The sequence below is a fragment of the Somniosus microcephalus genome, chromosome 5, assembly GCF_052327205.1.
Source record: "Somniosus microcephalus isolate GS21.2 chromosome 5, FLI_Smic_1.0, whole genome shotgun sequence".
In the NCBI taxonomy this organism is placed as follows: Eukaryota; Metazoa; Chordata; class Chondrichthyes; order Squaliformes; family Somniosidae; genus Somniosus; species Somniosus microcephalus.
The window spans coordinates 161,612,458-161,633,409 of NC_140991.1; the positions used below are offsets into that span (position 1 = coordinate 161,612,458).

A 20,952-nucleotide genomic window follows, 5' to 3' on the forward strand; every position below is an offset into this window, starting at 1 on the left:
TCTGGTCATTATCACATTGCTGTTTGTGGGACCTTGTTGTGCGCAAATTGGCTGCCTCATTTCCTACATTGCAACAGTGACTCCACTTCAAAAGTACTTCATTGGCTGTAAAGTGCTTTGAGATGTCGGGTGGTCGTGAAAGGCGCTATAGAAATGTAAGTCTTTCTTTCTTTAAAACTGCTACATAACTCCATGTGGAAATTTACAAGCAGGTGGCGATTGCTACCACCCTGCCCTTTATTTACATGATGAAATACTCACTGCATTGTTGAGTCCTGTGGGTGCCCAGCAAGGAACTTGTGTACTGGTGGCCTGTTACCTCCTGGCACTAATTGACTGGAAACATCATTGCCCCCAAAGATAGATCCATGAGTTTTAGGCTATGGAATTAAAACTCTCAGCATAAATTGGCATTTCAGAAACGATTTAATTTGGGTCGTTGGTGGAGGGAGTGGCGTGGGGGGGAATCCAGTGATTCCTCCATGCAGCCAAGCCAGAAGTAAATCTTTAAAGTGGGTGGGGGGAAGCAATCCTGGGAGGGGTTGGGGGGAGGTGAGTGTAGCAGGAGATACAGATACAGATCAGCCATGATCTAATTGAATGGTGAAGCAGGCTCGAGTGGCTGAATGGCCTACTCCTGTTCCTATCTTCCTATGCTCCTATCTGGAAAGATCTTTATCCTGCTCCTGGCCCCACAAACAGCAGTGCCACAGGTTTGCTTTTGAGTTTTTGGGAGTGGATTGCAGCTGTCCCTTTAAAGACTGTTGGTTAGGCCACTCTATGTCCAGTACTTGGCATTGTATGCTGTTCGTTCCACCCATTGGTACTTGAAAATTGTGTTGGAGTCCCACAACCAGTGTAGGACCCTAATTTTAATATTTCAAGAAGAAGTCTGCCTGTCTATTGGGCCACGGATGGCCAATCAGCCACTGGGTGGCAGGTGTCCTGGCCATTATTTACCCCTCTACCACCATCACTAAAAACAGATTATCTGGTCATTATCAGATTGCTGTTTGTGGGAGCTTGCTGTGCCCAAATTGGCTGCCGCGTTTCCCACATTACAACAGTGACTACACTTCAACCGTACTTCATTGGCTGAAAAGTGCTTTGGGACATCCTCAGGTGGTGAAAGGCACTATATAAATGCAAGTCTTTCCTTCTTTAAATTTTCATCTACGTACCTCCCTGTTTTTCAGCATGAACAGGTCAGTAGGCAGACGGAAATTGCCCCCATAGTTGCAAGTAACCAGTTAACATACAAGTTAGTATAGTACTGAAATAATTAGAGCTTGGGTAATGCTTAATCTCCAAACTCAGCAACTAAGAGCTAGCAATCCTTTTCTATCTTTTCAGAAAGGATCAGTATTTAAATAATAATGCTTGAGTATATGTAGCACCTTAACACATTGAAACGTTTCAAAGCACTTCACAAAATGAGTTGCTTTTGGAGTGTGGTGACTTGTTCTTGTAGCAAGAGTGGAAATATATGAAAAATTGGAGCAATTGATTATTTTTCAGTCACCTACACACATAATAACCAGCACAATTGCCAGTTTTGTCTTCAAGTCAAATATTTCAATGCCTAAAATCCACTTCAAAAATCTACTGCCCTTTCCTATAAGATTTAACCTTCCTTAGTTGCACCAGTGCCATACCGTGCTGTACCTCAAGTCAACAGATATTAAAGTGTCGAACTTTCTCTAGAAATTCGCAGCCTTGCAACAGTCCTGCTTGTGCTGCCAAGATTTGTGATATAGTAGCTCAAATTACCTCTGGGATTTAGAAAAAGATGGCAATACTGTCACATAATCTTAACAATGGTGCAACAGTATGCAAAAAGGGAAACACTGGAAAGTAACAATTAGAAACTGTAAATATATACCTTCACTTCTCAGTCAGAAAGGACAATATCTCATTATTCTTCCCTTACCTAAGTTTCTGAAAATATCTGGAAATCAAACTACATGGTTCATTAAAAATTCTGCTTTGAAATTTTCTTTTGGAAGACTACTGCAGTTGCATGAGATATAGGCGGAAAGATTCGGTTGGTTTGCACCTCCTGTTAGCGCCTTAAGAGGGCGCTAATGGGGTGCAAAGCAACTGGCGCCGTTCACGAAATTAACTAGACATTTTGCGGCGGCGCTAAACGCTACCGCCACGATCTCCTGCGCCGGCAGATCGTGACATCAGTCGAGTGTGCAACGCCCCGGTAGCGCCCCGGACCGGATATTGAGTGGCGCCCCCTGTCCTAACGCCTGCCGCTAGTAATGACAGGTTGAGGGGAGCGTTTTGCAGTCGGGAAGGGACTAGGGGAGCACTATTTAAAGGTGACCGCTTCCTGCCTTTTTTTGTCAGCGAAATTTTTGCACCACGCATTCTGAGTGAGAGAGAGGCTGCAGGAGGTATTCAAAGCTGCGTTGAGGAGTTTTGGGAACTTAGCAGCACTTTGCAGGTTCTTTCTGATTTGATCTTCCTTGCATCGATTTAAAAGAGAATATGGGGGCTGCACTCTGAGCTCTTTCCCTGGGACTCTCCTTTGTTCTTTCCAGCAGAATTGATGTACAGGTCTCTCCATGCCGAGATTCAAGGCTGCAATGAGCAGGGTGTGGATGGAGAGCAAGATCAACCCTCCCCTTTAAGAACTGGCCGGCGCCAGTGTGTCTGTGTTCCATTGCTGACTGACATCACATGAGCTTCGCCAGCGCTCTGAGGTAGCGCCTCACTCCTTGGCCTTTGCGCCTTAAGACAGGTGTGTAGTGCCTGATTTAGCACTCCAATCACCTCCAGGGGCGATAAAAACCAAGTTTGCAGTCGGAGGTGATAATTAGCGCCAGGCGCCAATCTTTGCACCCAGCCGATAATTGCGCCCCAAATGGGGCGATACTGAATTTCTCCCCCATAGTACCTCTACAGATCCATAAATAAAGACAGGAGGGGTAATTTTCCAACTTTGCACTGCCAGCAGGAAGTTTCGCCCATTCGGAGACCATAACTTAAAATAATTTTGTAAAATCACAGGCACTATGGGGGAGAAATTCAGTATAGCCCCATTTGGGATGCTAACTTCACCGGGGCGCTCCCGGAAAAGTTAGTAACCCCGCGCCAGAAATTGGTCGGTTGTGCCTCAAAGGGAAGCGGGGCTACCCAAGGGAAGTGCCAGGCTCTTGGAGCGCAGCCGGCACTCCGCAGGGGGGGGTTCCGGAGGACGGGGACGGAGCGCAGGCAGGTGCTGGCAGGCCGCCAACAACAAAAATGGCGGCCCCGCACCTCGCCTTTAATTTGCGCCTCCCTGGCTGCAGATGCGCCACCCTGTCCCTGTCGGACATAGCGTCCGGCAGTAAATCAGGGGCCGCTCCCAAAGTTCGCGGCCAGGGCATGAGCGGGGCGCTGCGCAGACAGATGACGTCATTGCCAGCGGCGCAGCGCTAACGGTTAGTGCCACCACTAACCTCCTGCTGAATTTGGCGGGAGGCGTGGGCAGTGCCATGCCCGGGCACTACTTGGTTTGCGCCCCATGTAGCGCCCTCTTAAGGCGCTAACGGGTGGCGCAACCAACTGAATTTTCCCCCCTATGTGCCTTAAGTTTCAATGTGCACATGGGTGGGCAGGACTTCCTGTCAGCAGTACAAAGCTGGATGTACGATACTAAATTGCATGTTGTGTAGTTACTTGCAACTATGGGAACCGCTTAAAAATGAGTATGATTGTAGCGATTTTTTAAAAGGTGTTGCAAACCCTTGATTGGCCTTCAAATAAAAAGCCTCTTTATTCCTTCATGATTCTCCTGTCACTACGTGACTGAATTTCTGCCATCCCCAAAAGAAAATAATTCCCCTCCCCCCTGCAACCCAGAAACATTTTGGGAATGGTAGCATAGTGGTTATCTTACTGAACTAGTAATCCAAGGCCTGGACTAATGATCTGTGAAACATGAGTTCAAATCCCACCATGACAGCTGGTAAATTTAAATTCAGTTAATTAAATAAATCTGGAATTTAAAATAAAGCTAGTATCAGTAATGGTGACCATGTAACTACTGGATTGTCATAAAAACCCATCTGGTTCACTAATGTCCTTTAGGGAAGGAAATCTGCTGTCCTTACCTGGTCTGGCCTATATGTGACTCCAGACCCACAGCAATGTGGTTGACGCTTAACTGTCCTCTGAAATGGCCTAGCAAGCCATTCAGTTGTATAGGGATGGGCAATTAATGTTGGGCTTGCCAGCAGCGCCCACATCCCCTGAATGAATATTTAAAAAAATCCGGGCCTACCCCAACAGTGACAATACAGTTGGGCCTGACAACTGACCTGCATTTCCCATTTGGAACTTTCCCCCACAGATCAACTTTACTCAATTTCTCCAATTCCCCCACCACCTCTTCCCAATTAAAAATATTTCCCATCATATATCTCCCCACCCCACAATGTGCAACATTTTCTAATCATACCTGCTGCCCACCCGCCACCCCCCCCTGCCCCCAACATCACTGAGCAGCATTTCAACTTTAAGAGGAGGGAGCAGGTGGAGAGCAGAGGGGTACAGGATGAGAATGGAGGAGGGGAAGAGAATGGGGGCGTTAGAGAATGGGGGGAAAGAGAGGGGGATGGAAGGAGGGGAGAAAAAGGGTGGAGAGTAATGTTCTCTCTAAAATTTCATTGTTGTGCGCGGCAGTTTCCTCAATGTATGGTCCCTTTAAATTTTTTGCATGCCCGCGTGGTTTTTGAGAGTTTGTGAGTGGCCTGCGCGGTACCTTCAAGCTTGCTGCATGCCCGCACACGCCGCAGCTTAGAGGGAACATTGTTGGAGAGGAGAGGGGAGAGGAGAGGGGCAGGAGGGGTGAGAGTAGAGGAAGAGGAGAGGGGATGGCAACTGAAGTAAGGAAGGAGAGAGAGGAGGAGTGAAGAGGGGAGACACGAATAGAAGGGGGCAGAGGGAGGAAAGGGAGGGGAGGGGAAAAAAGGGAAAGGAGGAAAGAGGGAGGAGAGATGGGGAGAGGGGCAATATTAAAATGGCTCCAGCTCCTACCTCTTTTCCTTGAAACTAACCACTCACCTCTTGTTTCCTTTTTCCTCTCCTCTCCTTCTGTTCTTCTTCTCTGCTCCCTATCTTCTATCCCCCCAACCCCTCCACTTGCCTCCATCTTCTCCTTCCCTCCCTCTCCTACCCCATCCTCTACCCTTCCTATCCATGCCTCCTCCCCACTTCTTCTCTCCTCTTCTCCCTCTACCCCCTCTTTCTCTTCCCCCTCCTATCCTCCCTAAACCCATTTGACCTAAAAACTACACCTGGTATTGACTCCCATGTGAAATGCCATAAGAGATCAACTAAATGTTTCCAAATACTGTCATCAAGACTTTTTTGTAAATAGATATATATTTTCTCCAATTTTCCCCTCCTGTTGTTCATGGACACAGACATAGCGCAACATGAGAGAAACAATACTGAGGCGCTGTCAGATCCAAAACCGCGATGGCCAGGAAAAAGGGCAATGGGTGAGCAGGATTTTAAGTGAAATAAGGTATCGATGCTGGAGCTCTGGGTCAGTTTTAATATATCTAAAATGCAGCTTAGGAGGTCAATGAGGAGATAATTGGAAAAGTCTAAAGTAACAAAGGCATGAAGGTTTCAACAGCACAAGAGATGAGGTAGACATTAATACAATAGCATTGATGCCTTGGATTTGGAAGCACACAATCTTGATGATAGATGTGTGGTTTGATGCTCAGTTTAGGGTTGATCAGAACAGCTAGATTGTGTACCATCTGCCTGGGTTTGAATGGCATCCAATAAATGGGAATGAGATCAGGAACTAGGGCAGAGAGTTTCTGTTGGGGGCCGAACAGGATGGCTTTGATCTTGCCAATATTGAGCCGCAAGCATCAGCAAGAGGAAACTTTTATCTTGTCAGTCTGAGCTGGATTCAGACTCACTTCACCACATCTTCACCATGTTTAAAAATCCTACAAGAGCAAATAATAGATTTTTATACATTTTTAATTTATAACTTTGTGTACCCTTCTGAACACACCCATTCATTTGTCAACAATTGAATCCATCCCACATTTCAGGAGCGTGCAAACCTATATTTCATCATCTTCATTTAAAAAAGTGATGCACCAGCTGAATATTTGGAACACTTTGGGTGGATTATTTTAGCATGCTTGGAATATCTTTCACAAATAATATCTACTTACTGTGCAAGGGGTCTGCATCCAAGGCTCTCCATCAATCTGCATTGGCAGGAACTTGCTGGTTCTGGAGAACAAAGAAGTAAAGTGATGTAGACATTACAATACAAGAGAGATTATAAGGACTCATGGTAAAAATACATCGAAAACCTTTATTATACATTACTAGAGCTCTGATTTTTCGAGACCACTAAAATCTGTGCCAGAAATGGCTTGTTCATGATGCACTGTGCCCAATTTTGCAGTTTCAGCTCACTTGAATAATTCACATAAGTTTTGGGTTTGCACCAGCAGCTAGCCTAATGGGGTAAATGTGCAAAATCTGGGTAGCAGCTTAAATGTAAAGAGATGAATGCTCTTAAAGTGGTTCCACAATGGAGCAAGTATTATTATGCCCTTTATAAAGCTTCAAGGTTCATTTGAAAAGTTTGCTAAGGCAGGGGGAGGGGGTAGGAAAATAGTGCCAGGCAAAAATGAAGTGAAAGGAAACCTAATGTACATAACAACGTCTGTGGGCAGGTGACAGAAAGGCATCACACTTGACCTCCTGTTTAATGGCTGAGAAAGAGGATGCACCAAAGTATAAGATGAATGCAAGTAGGGTTAGAAGTATATAGAAGTTCATGGTGCTCTCCCCAGAGGACAGCTTGTCAGGAGGTGGCAACCTGGCTCAACAGTCTGTGCAGTAAATAGCTGCCATCTACAATGGTGTGTACTCTTGGAAAACCTGGCACTTAGGAAACAATGTGTATCCTGCCCAGCTGATGCCACCTTTCTGCAGGGAAAGTGATGAGGATGTTACCTCTTACAAACAATTACTACCTTTGGTCAGGTGAATGACTAAATTGACGTATGCTACTATTGGTGTTCTTGAAACATAAATGTTTAATGCACATCTATGGGATGAGCCATCCCTGTGGTACTGGTTATCTGTAAGTCAATCTGGCATAACTATGTGTGGGCCACTTTTGTTAAGAGGAGGCAGAAAATACAGGCCTCCAGTGAAATGTTCAAGTAGCTGTAACAGAGTCTGTAAATGTGGGTCCTGAGGTGTTGATGGTGCAGAGAAAATACCTCAAGTGTCATTACATCTGTTTTGTTGTCTGCTCAGGGATGTATCTTCCTCTCTAAATCATGCAGTGCTATTGAAACAACTTAATTCCTCTACATGACGTTAGTTCAATCCCAAAATTATCCTGGAGTCTCCCAGAACTAATCTCCCAGATATTTCTGCGAGCAACCCGGGAGAGAAATTATAGGGGCATATTTATCTCCCATCTCACTCTGGGCAGTCACAACAATTGAATTCATGCAAAAAAGGCCTCATTGAAAATTTGTTGCTTAATTCAAATTATTAGTTCATTTGAACTTGAAATTTTGTCCAGTGAAATCTTCCTGCTTCATTCAAATTCAACCTGGTTCAGGTTGGCCAGAACAGTTGACCTTCCTGGGCTATTTGACCTCATCATGCTGGAAAAGGGAAATAACTTGCCAAAAGCCTAAGCTCGTGGTCAGACATCTTTGGCCTCAATAGATTTTATTTGCAGGCAATAACATAAACAGAGGTGGGTCAACTCCTCTTGAAACTAATTGCTAACTCCCAACAGCTTTGTGTATTTTTTTAAATTTGTTCCTGGGATGCGGGTGTCATTGGCAAGGCCAGCATTTATTGCACATCTCTAATTGCCCTTGAGAAGGTGGCGGTGAGCTGTCTTCTTGAACTGCTGCAGTCCGTGTGGTGAGGGTATTCCCACAGTGCTGCTCGGGAGGGTGTTCCAGGGTTTTGACCCAGCGACAATGAAGGAACGACGATATATTTCCAAGTCAGGATGGTGTTAAACTTGAAGAGGAAGTTGCAGGTGATGCTGCTCCCATGCGCCTACTGCCCTTGTCCTTCCAGGTGGAAGAGGTCGCGGGTTTGGGAGGAGCTGCTGAAGATGCCTTGGCCAGTTGTTGCAATGCATCTTGTAGATGGTACACACTGCAGCCATGGTACGCCAGTGGTGGAGGGAGTGAATGTTTAAGGTGGTGGATGGGGTGCCAATCAAGCGGGCTGCTTTGTCCTGGATGGTGTCGAGCTTCTTGAGTGTTGTTGGAGCTGCACTCATCCAGGCAAGTGGAGAGCATTCCATCACACTCCTGACCTGTGCCTTGTAGATGGTGGAAAGGCTTTGGGGAGTCAGGAGATGAGACACTCGCTGCAGAATACCCAGCCTCTGACCTGCTCTTGTGGCCACAATGTTTATGTGGCTGGTCCAGTTAAGTTTCTGGTCAATGGTTGTAGTGTCCGAGTATAAATAATACACGGACTGCAGGAGAACAATAATAACAGGTATTTACTGAACAGAGGGTACTCTTTTTGTTCGGACCAAAAAAAACCCAAATTGACTGTAAACAAAAGTTCAACTAAAACTTAACAAATCATATTAAAATTGGGTTATCCGGGTTGATGATGCACTCCAGTCCCCGCGGCGCCCACTGGTCGCGGAAATACTCAAGCGCACCGGCGGACACTGCATGCTCCATCTCCAGGGCCACCCGGGCGCGAACATGGTCACGGAAGAGAAGCAGGCAATCCGGCTGGACGACCCCCTCGACCGCCCACTGCCTGGACCAATTGATGGCTCTTTTAGCCAGGCCCAGGAGCAGGCCCACAAGGAGGTCCTCCAACCTGTCCGCTCCTCTCCGCACCGGGTGACCGTAGATCAAGAGCGTGGGACTGAAGTGCAACCAAAAATCGAGGAGCAGCCCCTTCAAGTAGTGAAAGAGGGGCTGCAACCTCTCACACTCCATATAAACGTGAAACACGGACTCCCCCAGGCCGCAAAAAATGCAGGCGGCCTGGGAGTCCGTGAACCTACTTAAAACCTTATTGCACGGGACCGCTCCATGCAACACCCTCCAGGCCAAGTCCCCGATGGAACAAGGGAGGACTCCCGCGTAGAGAGCCCTCCATTGGGGACCTCCGCCACCGCCAGTCGGCAAGACGCCACGCCAAGGCGTGTCCGGACGGTAGACGAAGATGGCAAAGTGGAGAGTGTGCAGGAGCAGCCCGTACAGGAAACCCCTCCGCGCGGAATGAAAAGGCACGGAGGGTATTTCCTCGAGTCGGCTCAAGTTGTGAGGCGCTGGTTCCCGAGGGGAGTTTCGGGGCCGGGCGCCGATGAGGAATTCCGTCTGAACAGGGGTAAGCTCGGACGGGATCGCCCCACGTGCTTGAGCTGCGTCGATACACCTAGTGGAGTCGGGGCCCAGTGTCACTTTCACCGATTCGAAGGCTTCGACCGCGAGCTGGACGTTGGCCCAGGACAGGCGCCGCGCCAGCTCCTCCGGCACCATCCAGCCCGCTCCTCCGCCATCGAGCAGGTCCCCGACTCTGGTCACCTTGCCAGCCACAGCCCTACCCTCCGCCAGCCACCCGAACCCGTGTTCGTGGAGGTGCGGATTCCTGAGCAGCGGCTCCCGAAGGAGAGCCGCCGCTCCTGACGGGGGAGAGCTCCGCCTGGAAGCGACGTAGTTCCAAACCCATAGTAGTTCCTGGTAGAAGACAGGCAGCTCCTGCAGGCCGGCACGCCTGCCGCCCACTTTCGCAAACAGGAGCTGCGTGTCGTAGTTGAGGCCGTGCAGCTGGCGGAAGAAAAACGTCGCCAGCGCACACCATCTCGGAGGATTCTCGACGTACAGGTATCTCTGCAGCGTCTGAAGATGGAAAGTCGCAGCCTGGGTGCGAAGGCACACCAGCGCCTGACCGCCCTCCCTAAGCGGGAGACACAGAACCGTGGCAGAGACCCAGTGCTTCCTTTTGTCCCAGAAGAAGTCGATGAGCTTCTTCTGCATCTTGGCGACAAACGGAGGGGGAGGGATCAAAGTGACCAACCGGTACCACAACATGGCGGCCACCAGCTGGTTTATGACCAGCGCTCGACCCCTGTAGGACAACACTCGGAGCAGTCCTATCCAGCGTCCCAGGCGAGCGGTGACTTTGGCCTCCAGCTCTTGCCAGTTTGCCGGCCAGGCGTCCTCGGCAGGGCTAAGGCAGACTCCCAAATAGAGGAGGTGCGTGGTGCTCCAGGCGAAAGGCCTGAACTCCTCCGACAGGGAGTCCACCCACCACTGACCCACCAGGAGTCCGGAACATTCCTCCCAGTTGATCTTGGTGGAGGATGCGTCCGAGTAAATCTGCTGGCATTCCCGCATCCTCCGCAAGTCAGCGGGATCCGTGACCGTGAGGAGCACGTCATCGGCGTAAGCCGAGAGGACCACCTCCACGCCCGGCTCTTGCAGAGCCAGTCCCATCAACCTCTTCCGCAAGAGGCACAGGAAAGGCTCCACGCAAATGGCGTATAACTGACCGGAGATGGGGCATCCCTGACGCACCCCCCTCCCGAAGCGAAGGGGCGCCGTCAAGGACCCGTTAACTTTAATCAGACACTCCGTGGCGGCGTACAGAAGTCAGATCCGGGCGACGAAATGCGTCCCGAACCCGAAAGCGCGCAGAGTCCCGAAGAGATGCTCGTGATCCACCCTGTCGAACGCCTTCTCCTGATCCAGGGAAAGGAAGGCGAACGACAGACCAGCCCTCTGGGAGTGGTGGACCAGGTCCCGGACCAGATGGATGTTATCGTGGATGGTCCGGCCCGGGACCGTGTAGGACTGGTTGGGGTGCATCATGTGGGCCAGCACGGTGCCAAGGCGAGCAGACATGGCCCTGGCAAAGATTTTATAGTCCGTGCTGAGGAGGGAGACCGGGCACCAGTTCTTAAGGAGGCGGAGATCGCCCTTCTTAGGCAGCAGGACAATGACCGCCCTGTGCCAAGAGAGGGGCATCTCCCCGGTCGCCAAACTTTCCCCCAGGACCCGCGCGTAGTCGCTCCCCAAGACATCCCAGAACGCCCTGTGGAACTCCACGGTCAGCCCGTCCAGCCCCGTGAACTTTCCCCTAGAGAGCTGGCGGAGGGCGCCAGTCAGCTCCGCCAGGCTTAGCGGAGCGTCCAATTTTTCAGCGCCCTCCGGGCCGACCTTCGGCAGGTCCTCCCACAAAACTCTGCGCGCATCCTCGCTGCACGGATCTGGAGAGAACAGAGCCCCGTAATAGGTGCGGGTCTCCGCGCTGATTCCCTCCGGATCCGAGACCAGTGATCCATCGTCGGCCAGCAGCCCCAAGAGCTGCTTACGGACCCCCCATCTTTTTTCCAGCGAGTAGAAGAAGGGGGAGCCGCGGTCCAGGTCCCGCAGGAGCTGCATCCGCGACCTCACGTACGCGCCTCGGGACCCGACGAGCTGCAGGTCCTTCAGCGCGCCCTTCTTCTCTTCGTACACCTTCCGCAGGGCCGGGTCCTCGATGACCTGACCGAGACGGGACTCCAGGTCGAGCACCTCCTTCTCCAACCGCCCGACCCGGGCCTCCCACCTCTTGGTCGACCCCTTCGCGTACTCCTGACATGAGACGGATGTGAGCCTTGCCCACATCCCACCATAGCCTCAAGGAGGGGAAGCCCACCCGCTTCCTTCTCCAGTCGGCCCAGAACAGACGAAGTGAATCCCGGAACCGTGCGTCCTCCAGCAGCAGGTTGTTAAAATGCCAGTACACGGAACCCCCCCGCGCGCGCAGCGGAGCGAGCTCCGCCCACACCAGGTGGTGGTCCATGCACGGCACCGGCCGCATGGAAGCCGCCGGAACGCAGGAGACGTACGCCCGGGAAATGTAAAGGCGGTCGATTCTGGACCTTCCTCCCCCAGACCTCATGCTAGTGAAGGTGCTGGAGTCGGGGTGGAGATTTCGCCAGACGTCCACCAAGTCGAAGGACCCAACCAGGTTCCTCAACTGCTCCATCGCCGCCGGGCTTCGCGGGGGACCCGAACGGTCCCTCGCCTCGAGGGTGCAGTTAAAATCCCCCCCGAGGATGACGCACTCGCCCACGTTGACGGAGCCCAACAGAGCGGACACTTCTTCGAAGAAGTGCACTTGCTGCGCACTGGTCTGAGGGGCGTACACGTTCACTAGATGGAGCGGCATGCCCCCCAGGCGAACAGTGACCTGGAGCAAGCGGCCCGGCACGTGCTCCTTGACCCCCAAGATCTCTGGTTGAAAATGCGGGGCCAGCAAGATAGCCACCCCGCTGGAATTGTTGGAGAGGTGACTCATGCTGACCCCTCCTTGTCACTCCAGGAGCCACGTGGCTTCGTTTCCCGGAACGGTGTGGGTTTCTTGCAGGAAGCACACCGCATACTTCCCGTCCCGAAGGACCGAGAAGTTATTGAATCTGCGGCGCGCCTCCCTGCTGCCGTTGATGTTGAGGCTGGCTATGGTTATCTTCATGTCAGAAGCATTGTGCAACCTCTACCTACACCTAACGGGGGGAGGAAGCGCAGCCGCTGGTCAGCCGCCACTTCCTCAGCAGCCCAGTGAGAAACGTTGTGAGCCGACGCAGCTCGAGCGGGTTCACACCCTCGTCCGCGCCCATGATCTTAACGGCGGCGCGGACGGATATGATGAGCAGCGACAGCTCCGACCACCTGTCGAGGGCAAGCCGGACCTTATTGCGCCGACCCAGGCACGAATCGTCCTCCGTGCCCATCACCGAGTCCCCATCCTCCGCCAGGGGGTCGTCACCAGCGGCAGACCCGTCCGCCACGCAGTGCGAAGCGAACGGCTCGGCCGCGCCTGCCAGCCCCGCCTCCGCCCGGATCCCACCCCCAGGATCGACGGCAGAGGATTTCTCCCTGGGCTCCTCTAGGGGTGCTGGGCCAGAAGACGGCGGCAGTTCAGAGCTCCCCTCCGCCCCAGACGCCGGAACGACCGGAGAAACCAGGGAGAGAACAATTCCCAGCTCCTCCAGTACGTCCGGCACCAGAGACGCAGCCAGGGGGCCATCCCCCGCCCCGCCACCAACCTCTGACCCAGCGGATGGGATATTTAAAACCTCTACCAGGTCGAGCAGCCCCTGGGAGATGTCTGGGTCGCATTGGGCGAGCTCATTATCCTCGAGCTCGCCCAACCCAGACCCCAGGCCGCCCGACCCGGCGAGGGGTAACGGCACCGATAGAAGGTCAATTTCAATTACCGCCGCGGGTTGTTCCGCGACCCCCCCCACGGGCAGGGTCTCGTCCCCATCCCCGGGAGGCACGCGTTGGACAGACACATCTGCCTCAGCCTCCCGAGGGACAGGCGACCCCTGCCGATCACTGGTGATGACGACAGCGGGGGGGGGGACGCAGTACCTGCGGCGGGCGACGACTCCCCCTGCTCGGAGGGACCTTCCTCCTCCTGGTCCTCCTCCTCTTCCAGGGGATCGCGCCTTCTTTTTAGCACGGAGGGAGCGAGGGAGACCTCCATGACTGCAGAGGCCTCCTCCTCAGCTCCCTCCGGCGGAGCAGGTTTGTTGGGCTCCTCGGGCCCGAGCCTGGCCGCAGGTAATGGCGTTTCCGCTACGGCGGTTGTGGCCACAGGCTCGGGGACGAGGCCCCTCCCGCTCGCGTCTGTCCCGATTAACTCCGCGAGGAGCGCGGGTGTAAGGGGCTCAAGGGGCAAGGGCTGGCCATCCACGGGGGGACCCGCCCTAAGGTGTTTATTTTTCCGCCGCACCTTCTTTCCGCCCGGACACGCTCCCTCCCCCCCACTGGAGGCCTTGGTGGCATCGGCCCCCAACGTCGACCGCGCATCAGACGTTCCCGGCGCGCGGGCAGATCCGGGGGGAGGAGCGTCGGCGGCGCCAGCCTCGGCCGCACGAGATGATCCGGCGGCCTTGGAGGCGGGGCAGTTTTTCCGGATGTGCCCCACCTCCTTGCAGGCGTGGCACCGCACACTGTCCGACGTCCAGAAGTCGCGATTGGCGGTCCCCTCGTGGTGGACGATGAATGCCCCGTCAGTGTCCTCCTCCCGCGCCAGCTGGATGAACAGCTGGCGCCGGAAAGAGAAGACGTGGCGAAGGCTGGCCTCCCGGATGCCGAGCGGGATGGGTGTGATCCCCGACCTCACCTCCCCAAGTTGACGTAGATGGGGAAGGAGGAGCTCACCAGGAACATAGGGCGGGATGTTCGAAATAACCACCCTCTGTGCGGTGGCCTCGAGGGGGTCCACCGGCAGGAAGGTCCCGCCCACTGTGAGCCCCTTGGTGACAGCCAGGGACACCGCCCGCTCCGACCCCAGGAAGAACACAGCCTTCCCATACATTTTTGAGGCCGCGACGATGGCTGAGGGGCCGACAACCCCAGCCATGGCTTTAACGCAGGCCTCAATGGTCATAGTGGGGTGAGTGTAGCTCTTCACCCCAAGCTTTTTTGTTATTAGTCTGAATGGTGACGGGGCAGCAGAAGCAGTGGGAGCAGCTGTGGCTGTGGCTGCCACTCCCGCATACGTCTTGGCTGGCCCCGTCACTGGCGAAGATGCAGTCGCCATTCTGGGGTGTTTTCTAAAAAAAGGGCTACACTCACCCCAAGTCACAGGCCTGAAGGTGTTAATGTGGCCTCAGGTATTTTTTTTGGTCCTCAATTGAGCAGAGGGAGCTGTTTAAATTGAAGGCACACCTCTCCCCCTTATTGATTGAAACTGGGAGAGGGGCCTTCTCCCCTCTGCTCAATAGGCAATTAATAATTAAAGATGAAATGAGGTGCCTCAGAGAGAAAGGCAGAGAAAGACAAAGAGAGAGAGAGAGGGGGGGGTGGTGGGAAGGAGGGAGGCCGCAAAGGCAGGGTCACCACTCAGGATGGTGGGTGGGTGTCGGCAGGGGTGCACTCTCCGATGAAAAATTAAAGACTTTGAAGGTGGTCTTCTAGCAGGGGGAGAAGATGTCTTCACCTGGGAAAGCTGGAGACGCCCCAGGCTCAGTCCCACACCAGGTCTTAACGATGTACAATTGGGCTGATCACCTACGCAGCTCCAGCTATACCAGGTCAGGCAATAGGAAGGGGTGCTTAATTAGTGGTGTGTGTGGCCTAGTGTTTTACAAGAGCCACACACACACACACCCCTTGATGATCCGGCCCTTTTTTCTTCTTTTCTCCCCCCACCTAAAATACAAAGTCTTTGGGAGAGTGCACCAAATAACACCCACCTGAAAGATGCTGTTGTTCTTCCCTCCTTCCAAACAGTTGGTAGTTGTTGGTTGTTTCTCTCCCCTCTCTCCTGGAATGGAGGCCAATTTGGGGAGGCAGTAATGGGAAAGGCCTCTACCCTGGTTGGTGTTGTTGCTGGCCTCCCTTCTCCTTCTCCTCCTCTGTCCTCTCACTCCAGGCACCTCAGTTGCTGTGATCATGGTGGAGGTGGAGGTGGTGGTGGTCTAACGATATCCTCCTCTTCCTGGTCAGGAGACCACCACTTTACACTCTCCACTCTCCTGGTTTGTCTGCTCCTTCTCCTCCTGCTGACTGAGGCAGCTGCACAGGCAGGCAATGCTGGAACAGAGGGTACTCTTTTTGTTCGTACCAAAAAACAAAAAAAAACAAATTGACTGTAAACAAAAGTTCAACTAAAACTTAACAAATCAAATTAAAATATGGTTTTCCGTGTTCATGATGCACTCCAGTCCCCCTGGCGCCCACCGGTCGCGGAAATACTCAAGCGCACCGGTGGACACCGCGTGCTCCATCTCCAGGGCCACCCGGGCGTGAACATGGCCGCGGAAGAGAGGCAGGCAATCCGGCTGGACGACCCCCTCGACCGCCCGCTGCCTGGACCAATTGATGGCTCTTTTAGCCAGGCCCAGGAGCAGGCCCACAAGGAGGTCCTCCAACCTGTCCGCTCCCCTCCACACCGGGTGACCGTAGATCAAGAGCGTGGGACTGAAGTGCAACCAAAAATCGAGGAGCAGCCCCTTCAAGTAGTGAAAGAGGGGCTGCAACCTCTCACACTCCATATAAATGTGAAACACGGACTCCTCCAGGGCGCAAAAAATGCAGGCGGCCTGGGAGTCCGTGAACCTACTTAAAACCGTATTGCACGGGACCGCTCCGTGCAACACCCTCCAGGCCAAGTCCCCGATGGAACAAGGGAGGACTCCCGCATAGAGATCCGTCCATTGGGGACCTCCACCACCGCCAGTCGGCAAGACGCCACGCCAAGGCGTGTCCGGACGGTAGACGAAGATGGCAAAGTGGAGAGTGTGCAAGAGCAGCCCGTACAGGAAACCCATCCACGCGGAATGAAAAGGCACAGAGGGTATTTCCTCGAGACGGCTCAAGTTGTGAGGCACCGGTTCCCGAGGGGAGTTTCGGGGCCGGGCACCGATGAGGAATTCCGTCCGAATGGGGGTAAGCTTGGACGGGATCACCCCACGTGCTTGAGCCGCCTCGATACACCTAGTGGAGTCGGGGCCCAGTGCCGCTTTCACCGATTCGATGGCTTCGACCGCGAGCCGGAAGTTGGCCCAGGACAGGCGCCGCGCCAGCTCCTCCGGCGCCATCCAGCCCGCTCCTCCGCCATCGAGCAGGTCCCCGACTCTGGTCACCTTGCCAGCCACAGCCCTACCCTCCGCCAGCCGCCCGAACCCGTGTTCGTGGAGGTGCGGATTCCTGAGCAGCGGCTCCCGAAGGAGAGCCGCCGCTCCTGACGGGGGAGAGCTCCGCCTGGAAGCGACGTAGTTCCAAACCCATAGTAGTTCCTGGTAGAAGACAGGCAGCTCCCGCAGGCCGGCACGCCTGCTGCCCACTTTCGCAAACAGGAGCTGCGTGTCGTAATTGAGGCCATGCAGCTGGCGGAAGAAAAACGTCGCCAGCGCACACCATCTCGGAGGATTCTCGACGTACAGGTATCTCTGCAGCGTCTGAAGACGGAAAGTCGCAGCCTGGGTGCGAAGGCACACCAGCGCCTGACCGCCCTCCCTAAGCGGGAGACACAGAACCGCGGCAGAGACCCAGTGCTTCCTTTTGTCCCAGAAGAAGTCGATGAGCTTCTTCTGAATCTTGGCGACAAACGCAGGGGGAGGGATCAAAGTGACCAACCGGTACCACAACATGGCGGCCACCAGCTGGTTTATGACCAGCGCTCGACCCCTGTAGGACAACACTCGGAGCAGTCCTGTCCAGCGTCCTAGGCGAGCGGTGACTTTGGCCTCCAGCTCTTGCCAGTTCGCCGGCCAAGCGTCCTCGGCAGGGCTAAGGTAGACTCCCAAATAGAGGAGGTGCGTGGTGCTCCAGGCGAAAGGCCTGAACTCCTCCGGCAGGGAGTCCACCCGCCACTGACCCACCAGGAGTCCGGAACATTTCTCCCAGTTGATCTTGGCGGAGGATGCGTCCGAGTAAATCTGCTGGCATTCCCGCATCCTCCGCAAGTCAGCGGGATCCGTGACCGTGAGGAGCACGTCATCGGCGTAAGCCGAGAGGACCACCTCCACGCCCGGCCCTTGCAGAGCCAGTCCCGACAACCTCTTCCGCAAGAGGCGCAGGAAAGGCTCCACGCAAATGGCATATAACTGGCCGGACATGGGGCATCCCTGACGCACCCCCCTCCCGAAGCGAAGGGGCGCCGTCAAGGACCCGTTAACTTTAATCAGACACTCCGCGGCAGCGTACAGAAGTCGGATCCGGGCGACGAAATGCGTCCCGAACCCGAATGCGCGCAGAGTCCCGAAGAGATACTCGTGATCCACCCTGTCGAACGCCTTCTCCTGATCCAGGGAAAGGAAGGCGACCGACAGACCAGCCCTCTGGGAGTGGTGGACCAGGTCCCGGACCAGATGGATGTTATCGTGGATGGTCCGGCCCGGGACCGTGTAGGACTGGTTGGGGTGGATCATGTGGGCCAGCACGGTGCCAAGGCGAGCAGACATGGCCCTGGCAAAGATTTTATAGTCCGTGCTGAGGAGGGAGACCGGGCGCCAGTTCTTAAGGAGGCGGAGATCGCCCTTCTTAGGCAGCAGGACAATGACCGCCCTGCGCCAAGAGAGGGGCATCTCCCCGGTCGCCAAACTTTCCCCCAGGACCCGCGCGTAGTCGCCCCCCAAGACGTCCCAGAACGCCCTGTGGAACTCCACGGTCAGCCCGTCCAGCCCCGGGGACTTTCCCCTAGAGAGCTGGCGGAGGGCGCCGGTCAGCTCCGCCAGACTTAGCGGAGCGTCCAATTTTTCGGCGCCCTCCGGGCCAACCTTCGGCAGGTCCTCCCACAAAACTCTGCGCGCATCCTCGCTGGATGGATCCGGAGAGAACAGAGCCCCGTAATAGGCGCGGGTCTCCACGCTGATTCCCTCCGGATCCGAGACCAGAGATCCGTCGTCGGCCAGCAGCCCCAAGAGCTGCTTACGGACCCCCCGTCTTTTTTCCAGCGAGTAGAAGAAGGGGGAGCCGCGGTCCAGGTCCCGCAGGAGCTGGATCCGCGACCTCACGTACGCGCCTCGGGACCCGACGAGCTGCAGGTCCTTCAGCGCGCCCTTCTTCTCTTCGTACACCTTCCGCAGGGCCGGGTCCTCGACGACCTGACCGAGACGGGACTCCAGGTCGAGCACCTCCTTCTCCAACCGCCCGACCCGGGCCTCCCGCCTCTTGGTCGACCCCTTCGCGTACTCCTGACAGAAGAGACGGATGTGAGCCTTGCCCACATCCCACCATAGCCTCAAGGAGGGGAAGCCCCCCTGCTTCCTTCTCCAGTCGGCCCAGAATCGACGAAACGAATCCCGGAACCGTGCGTCCTCCAGCAGCAGGTTGTTAAAATGCCAGTACACGGACCCCCCCCGCGCGCGCAGCGGAGCGAGCTCCGCCCACACCAGGTGGTGGTCCGTGCACGGCACCGGCCGCATGGAAGCTGCCGGAACGCAGGAGACGAACGCCCGGGAAATGTAGAGGCGGTCGATTCTGGACCTTCCTCCCCCAGACCTCACGCTAGTGAAGGCGCTGGAGTCGGGGTGGAGATTTCGCCAGACGTCCACCAAGTCGAAGGACCCAACCAGGTCCCTCAACTTCTCCATCGCCGCCGGGCTTCGCGGGGGACCCGAACGGTCCCTCGCCTCGAGGGTGCAGTTAAAATCCCCCCCGAGGATGACGCACTCGCCCACGTCGATGGAGCCCAAGAGAGCGGACACTTCTTCGAAGAAGCGCACTTGCTGCGCACTGGTCTGAGGGGCGTACACGTTCACTAGATGGAGCGGCACGCCCCCCAGGCGAACAGTGACATGGAGCAAGCGGCCCGGCACGTGCTCCTTGACCCCCAAGATCTCCGGCTGAAAATGCGGGGCCAGCAAGATAGCCACCCCGCTGGAATTGTTGGAGAGGTGACTCATGCTGACCCCTCCTTGCCACTCCAGGAGCCACGTGGCTTCGTCTCCCGGAACGGTGTGGGTTTCTTGCAGGAAGCACACCGCATACTTCCCGTCCCGAAGGACCGAGAAGTTATTGAATCTGCGGCGCGCCTCCCTGCTGCCGTTGATGTTGAGGCTGGCTATGGTTATCTTCATGTCAGAAGCATAGTGCAACCTCTACCTACACCTAACGGGGCGAGGAAGCGCAGCCGCTGGTCCGCCGCCACTTCCTCAGCAGCCCAGTGAGAAACGTTGTGAGCCGACGCAGCTCGAGCGGGTTCACACCCTCGTCCGCGCCCAAGATCTTAACGGCGGCGCGGACGGAATCGATGAGCAGCGCCAGCTCCGACCACCTGTCGAGGGCCAGCCGGACCTTATTGCGCTGACCCAGGCACGTGGCCATAAAATCCCGGAGTTCCCTTACGGAAATGAGGGGAGACTCGGCAAGGGGCACGAGGTCATCCATCGCCACGTCGGCGCTGGAGTCCGAATCGTCCTCCGTGCCCATCACCGAGTCCCCATCCTCCTCCAGGGGGTCGTCACCAGCGGCCGACCCGTCCGCCGCGCAGTGCGAAGCGAACAACTCGGCCGCGCCAGCCAGCCCCGCCTCCGCCCGGATCCCACCCCCAGGATCAGCGGCAGAGGATTTCTCCCTGGGCTCCTCTAGGGATGCCGGGCCAGAAGACGGCGGCGGTTCAGAGCTCCCCTCCGCCCCAGACGCCGGAACGACCGGAGAAACTGGGGAGAGAACAATTCCCAGCTCCTCCAGTACGTCCGGCACCAGAGACGCCGCCAGGGGGCCATCCCCCTCCCCGCCACCAACCTCCGACCCAGCAGATGGGGTGTTTTGAATAAAAACCTCTACCAGGTCGAGCAGCCCCTGGGAGATGTCCGGGTCGCATTGGGCGAGATCATTATCCTCGAGCTCGCCCGACCCAGACCCCAGGCCGCCCGACCCGGCGAGGGGTAACGGCACCGATAGAACATCTATTTCCGCCGCGGGTTGTTCCGCGACCCCCCCCACGGGCAGGGTCTCGTCTCCGTCCCTGGGAGGCACGTGCTGGACAGACACACCTGCCTCAGCCTCCCGAGGGACAGGCGACCCCTGCCGATCGCTGGTGATGGTGACAGCGGGGGGGGGGGTGCGCAGTACCCGCGGCGGGTGACGTCTCCCCCTGCTTGGAGGGACCTTCCTCCTCCCGGTCCTCCTCCTCTTCCAGTGGGTCGCGCCTTCTTTTTAGCACGGAGGGAGCGAGGGAGACCTCCATGTCTGCAAAGGCCTCCTCCTCAGCTCCCTCTGGCGGAGCAGGTTTGTCGGGCTCCTCGGGCCCGAGTCCGGCCGCAGGTAACGGCGTTTCCGCCACAGCAGTTGCGGCCACAGGCTCGGGCACGAGGCCCCTCCTGCTCGCGTCTGCCCCGACCAACTCCGCGAGGAGCGCGGGTGTCAGTGGCTCTAAGTTTAGGGGCTGGCCATCCACGGTGGGACCCGCCCTGAGGTGTTTTGATTTTCACCGCGCCTTCTTTCCGCCTGGACG

The 20,952-nt window shown here is 55.4% G+C and overlaps 1 protein-coding gene across 1 annotated transcript in view; it reads right to left on the bottom strand.

Moving 5' to 3' along the window:
• dgkb (diacylglycerol kinase, beta) overlaps window positions 1-20,952 on the bottom strand; it is a 1,409,408-nt gene that overhangs the window by 248,952 nt on the left and 1,139,504 nt on the right. The window contains exon 21 of the mRNA XM_085988391.1: window positions 6,198-6,258. Within this exon, the coding sequence (XP_085844517.1) occupies window positions 6,198-6,258 (61 nt within the window). The remainder of the gene's footprint in view (window positions 1-6,197; window positions 6,259-20,952) is intronic.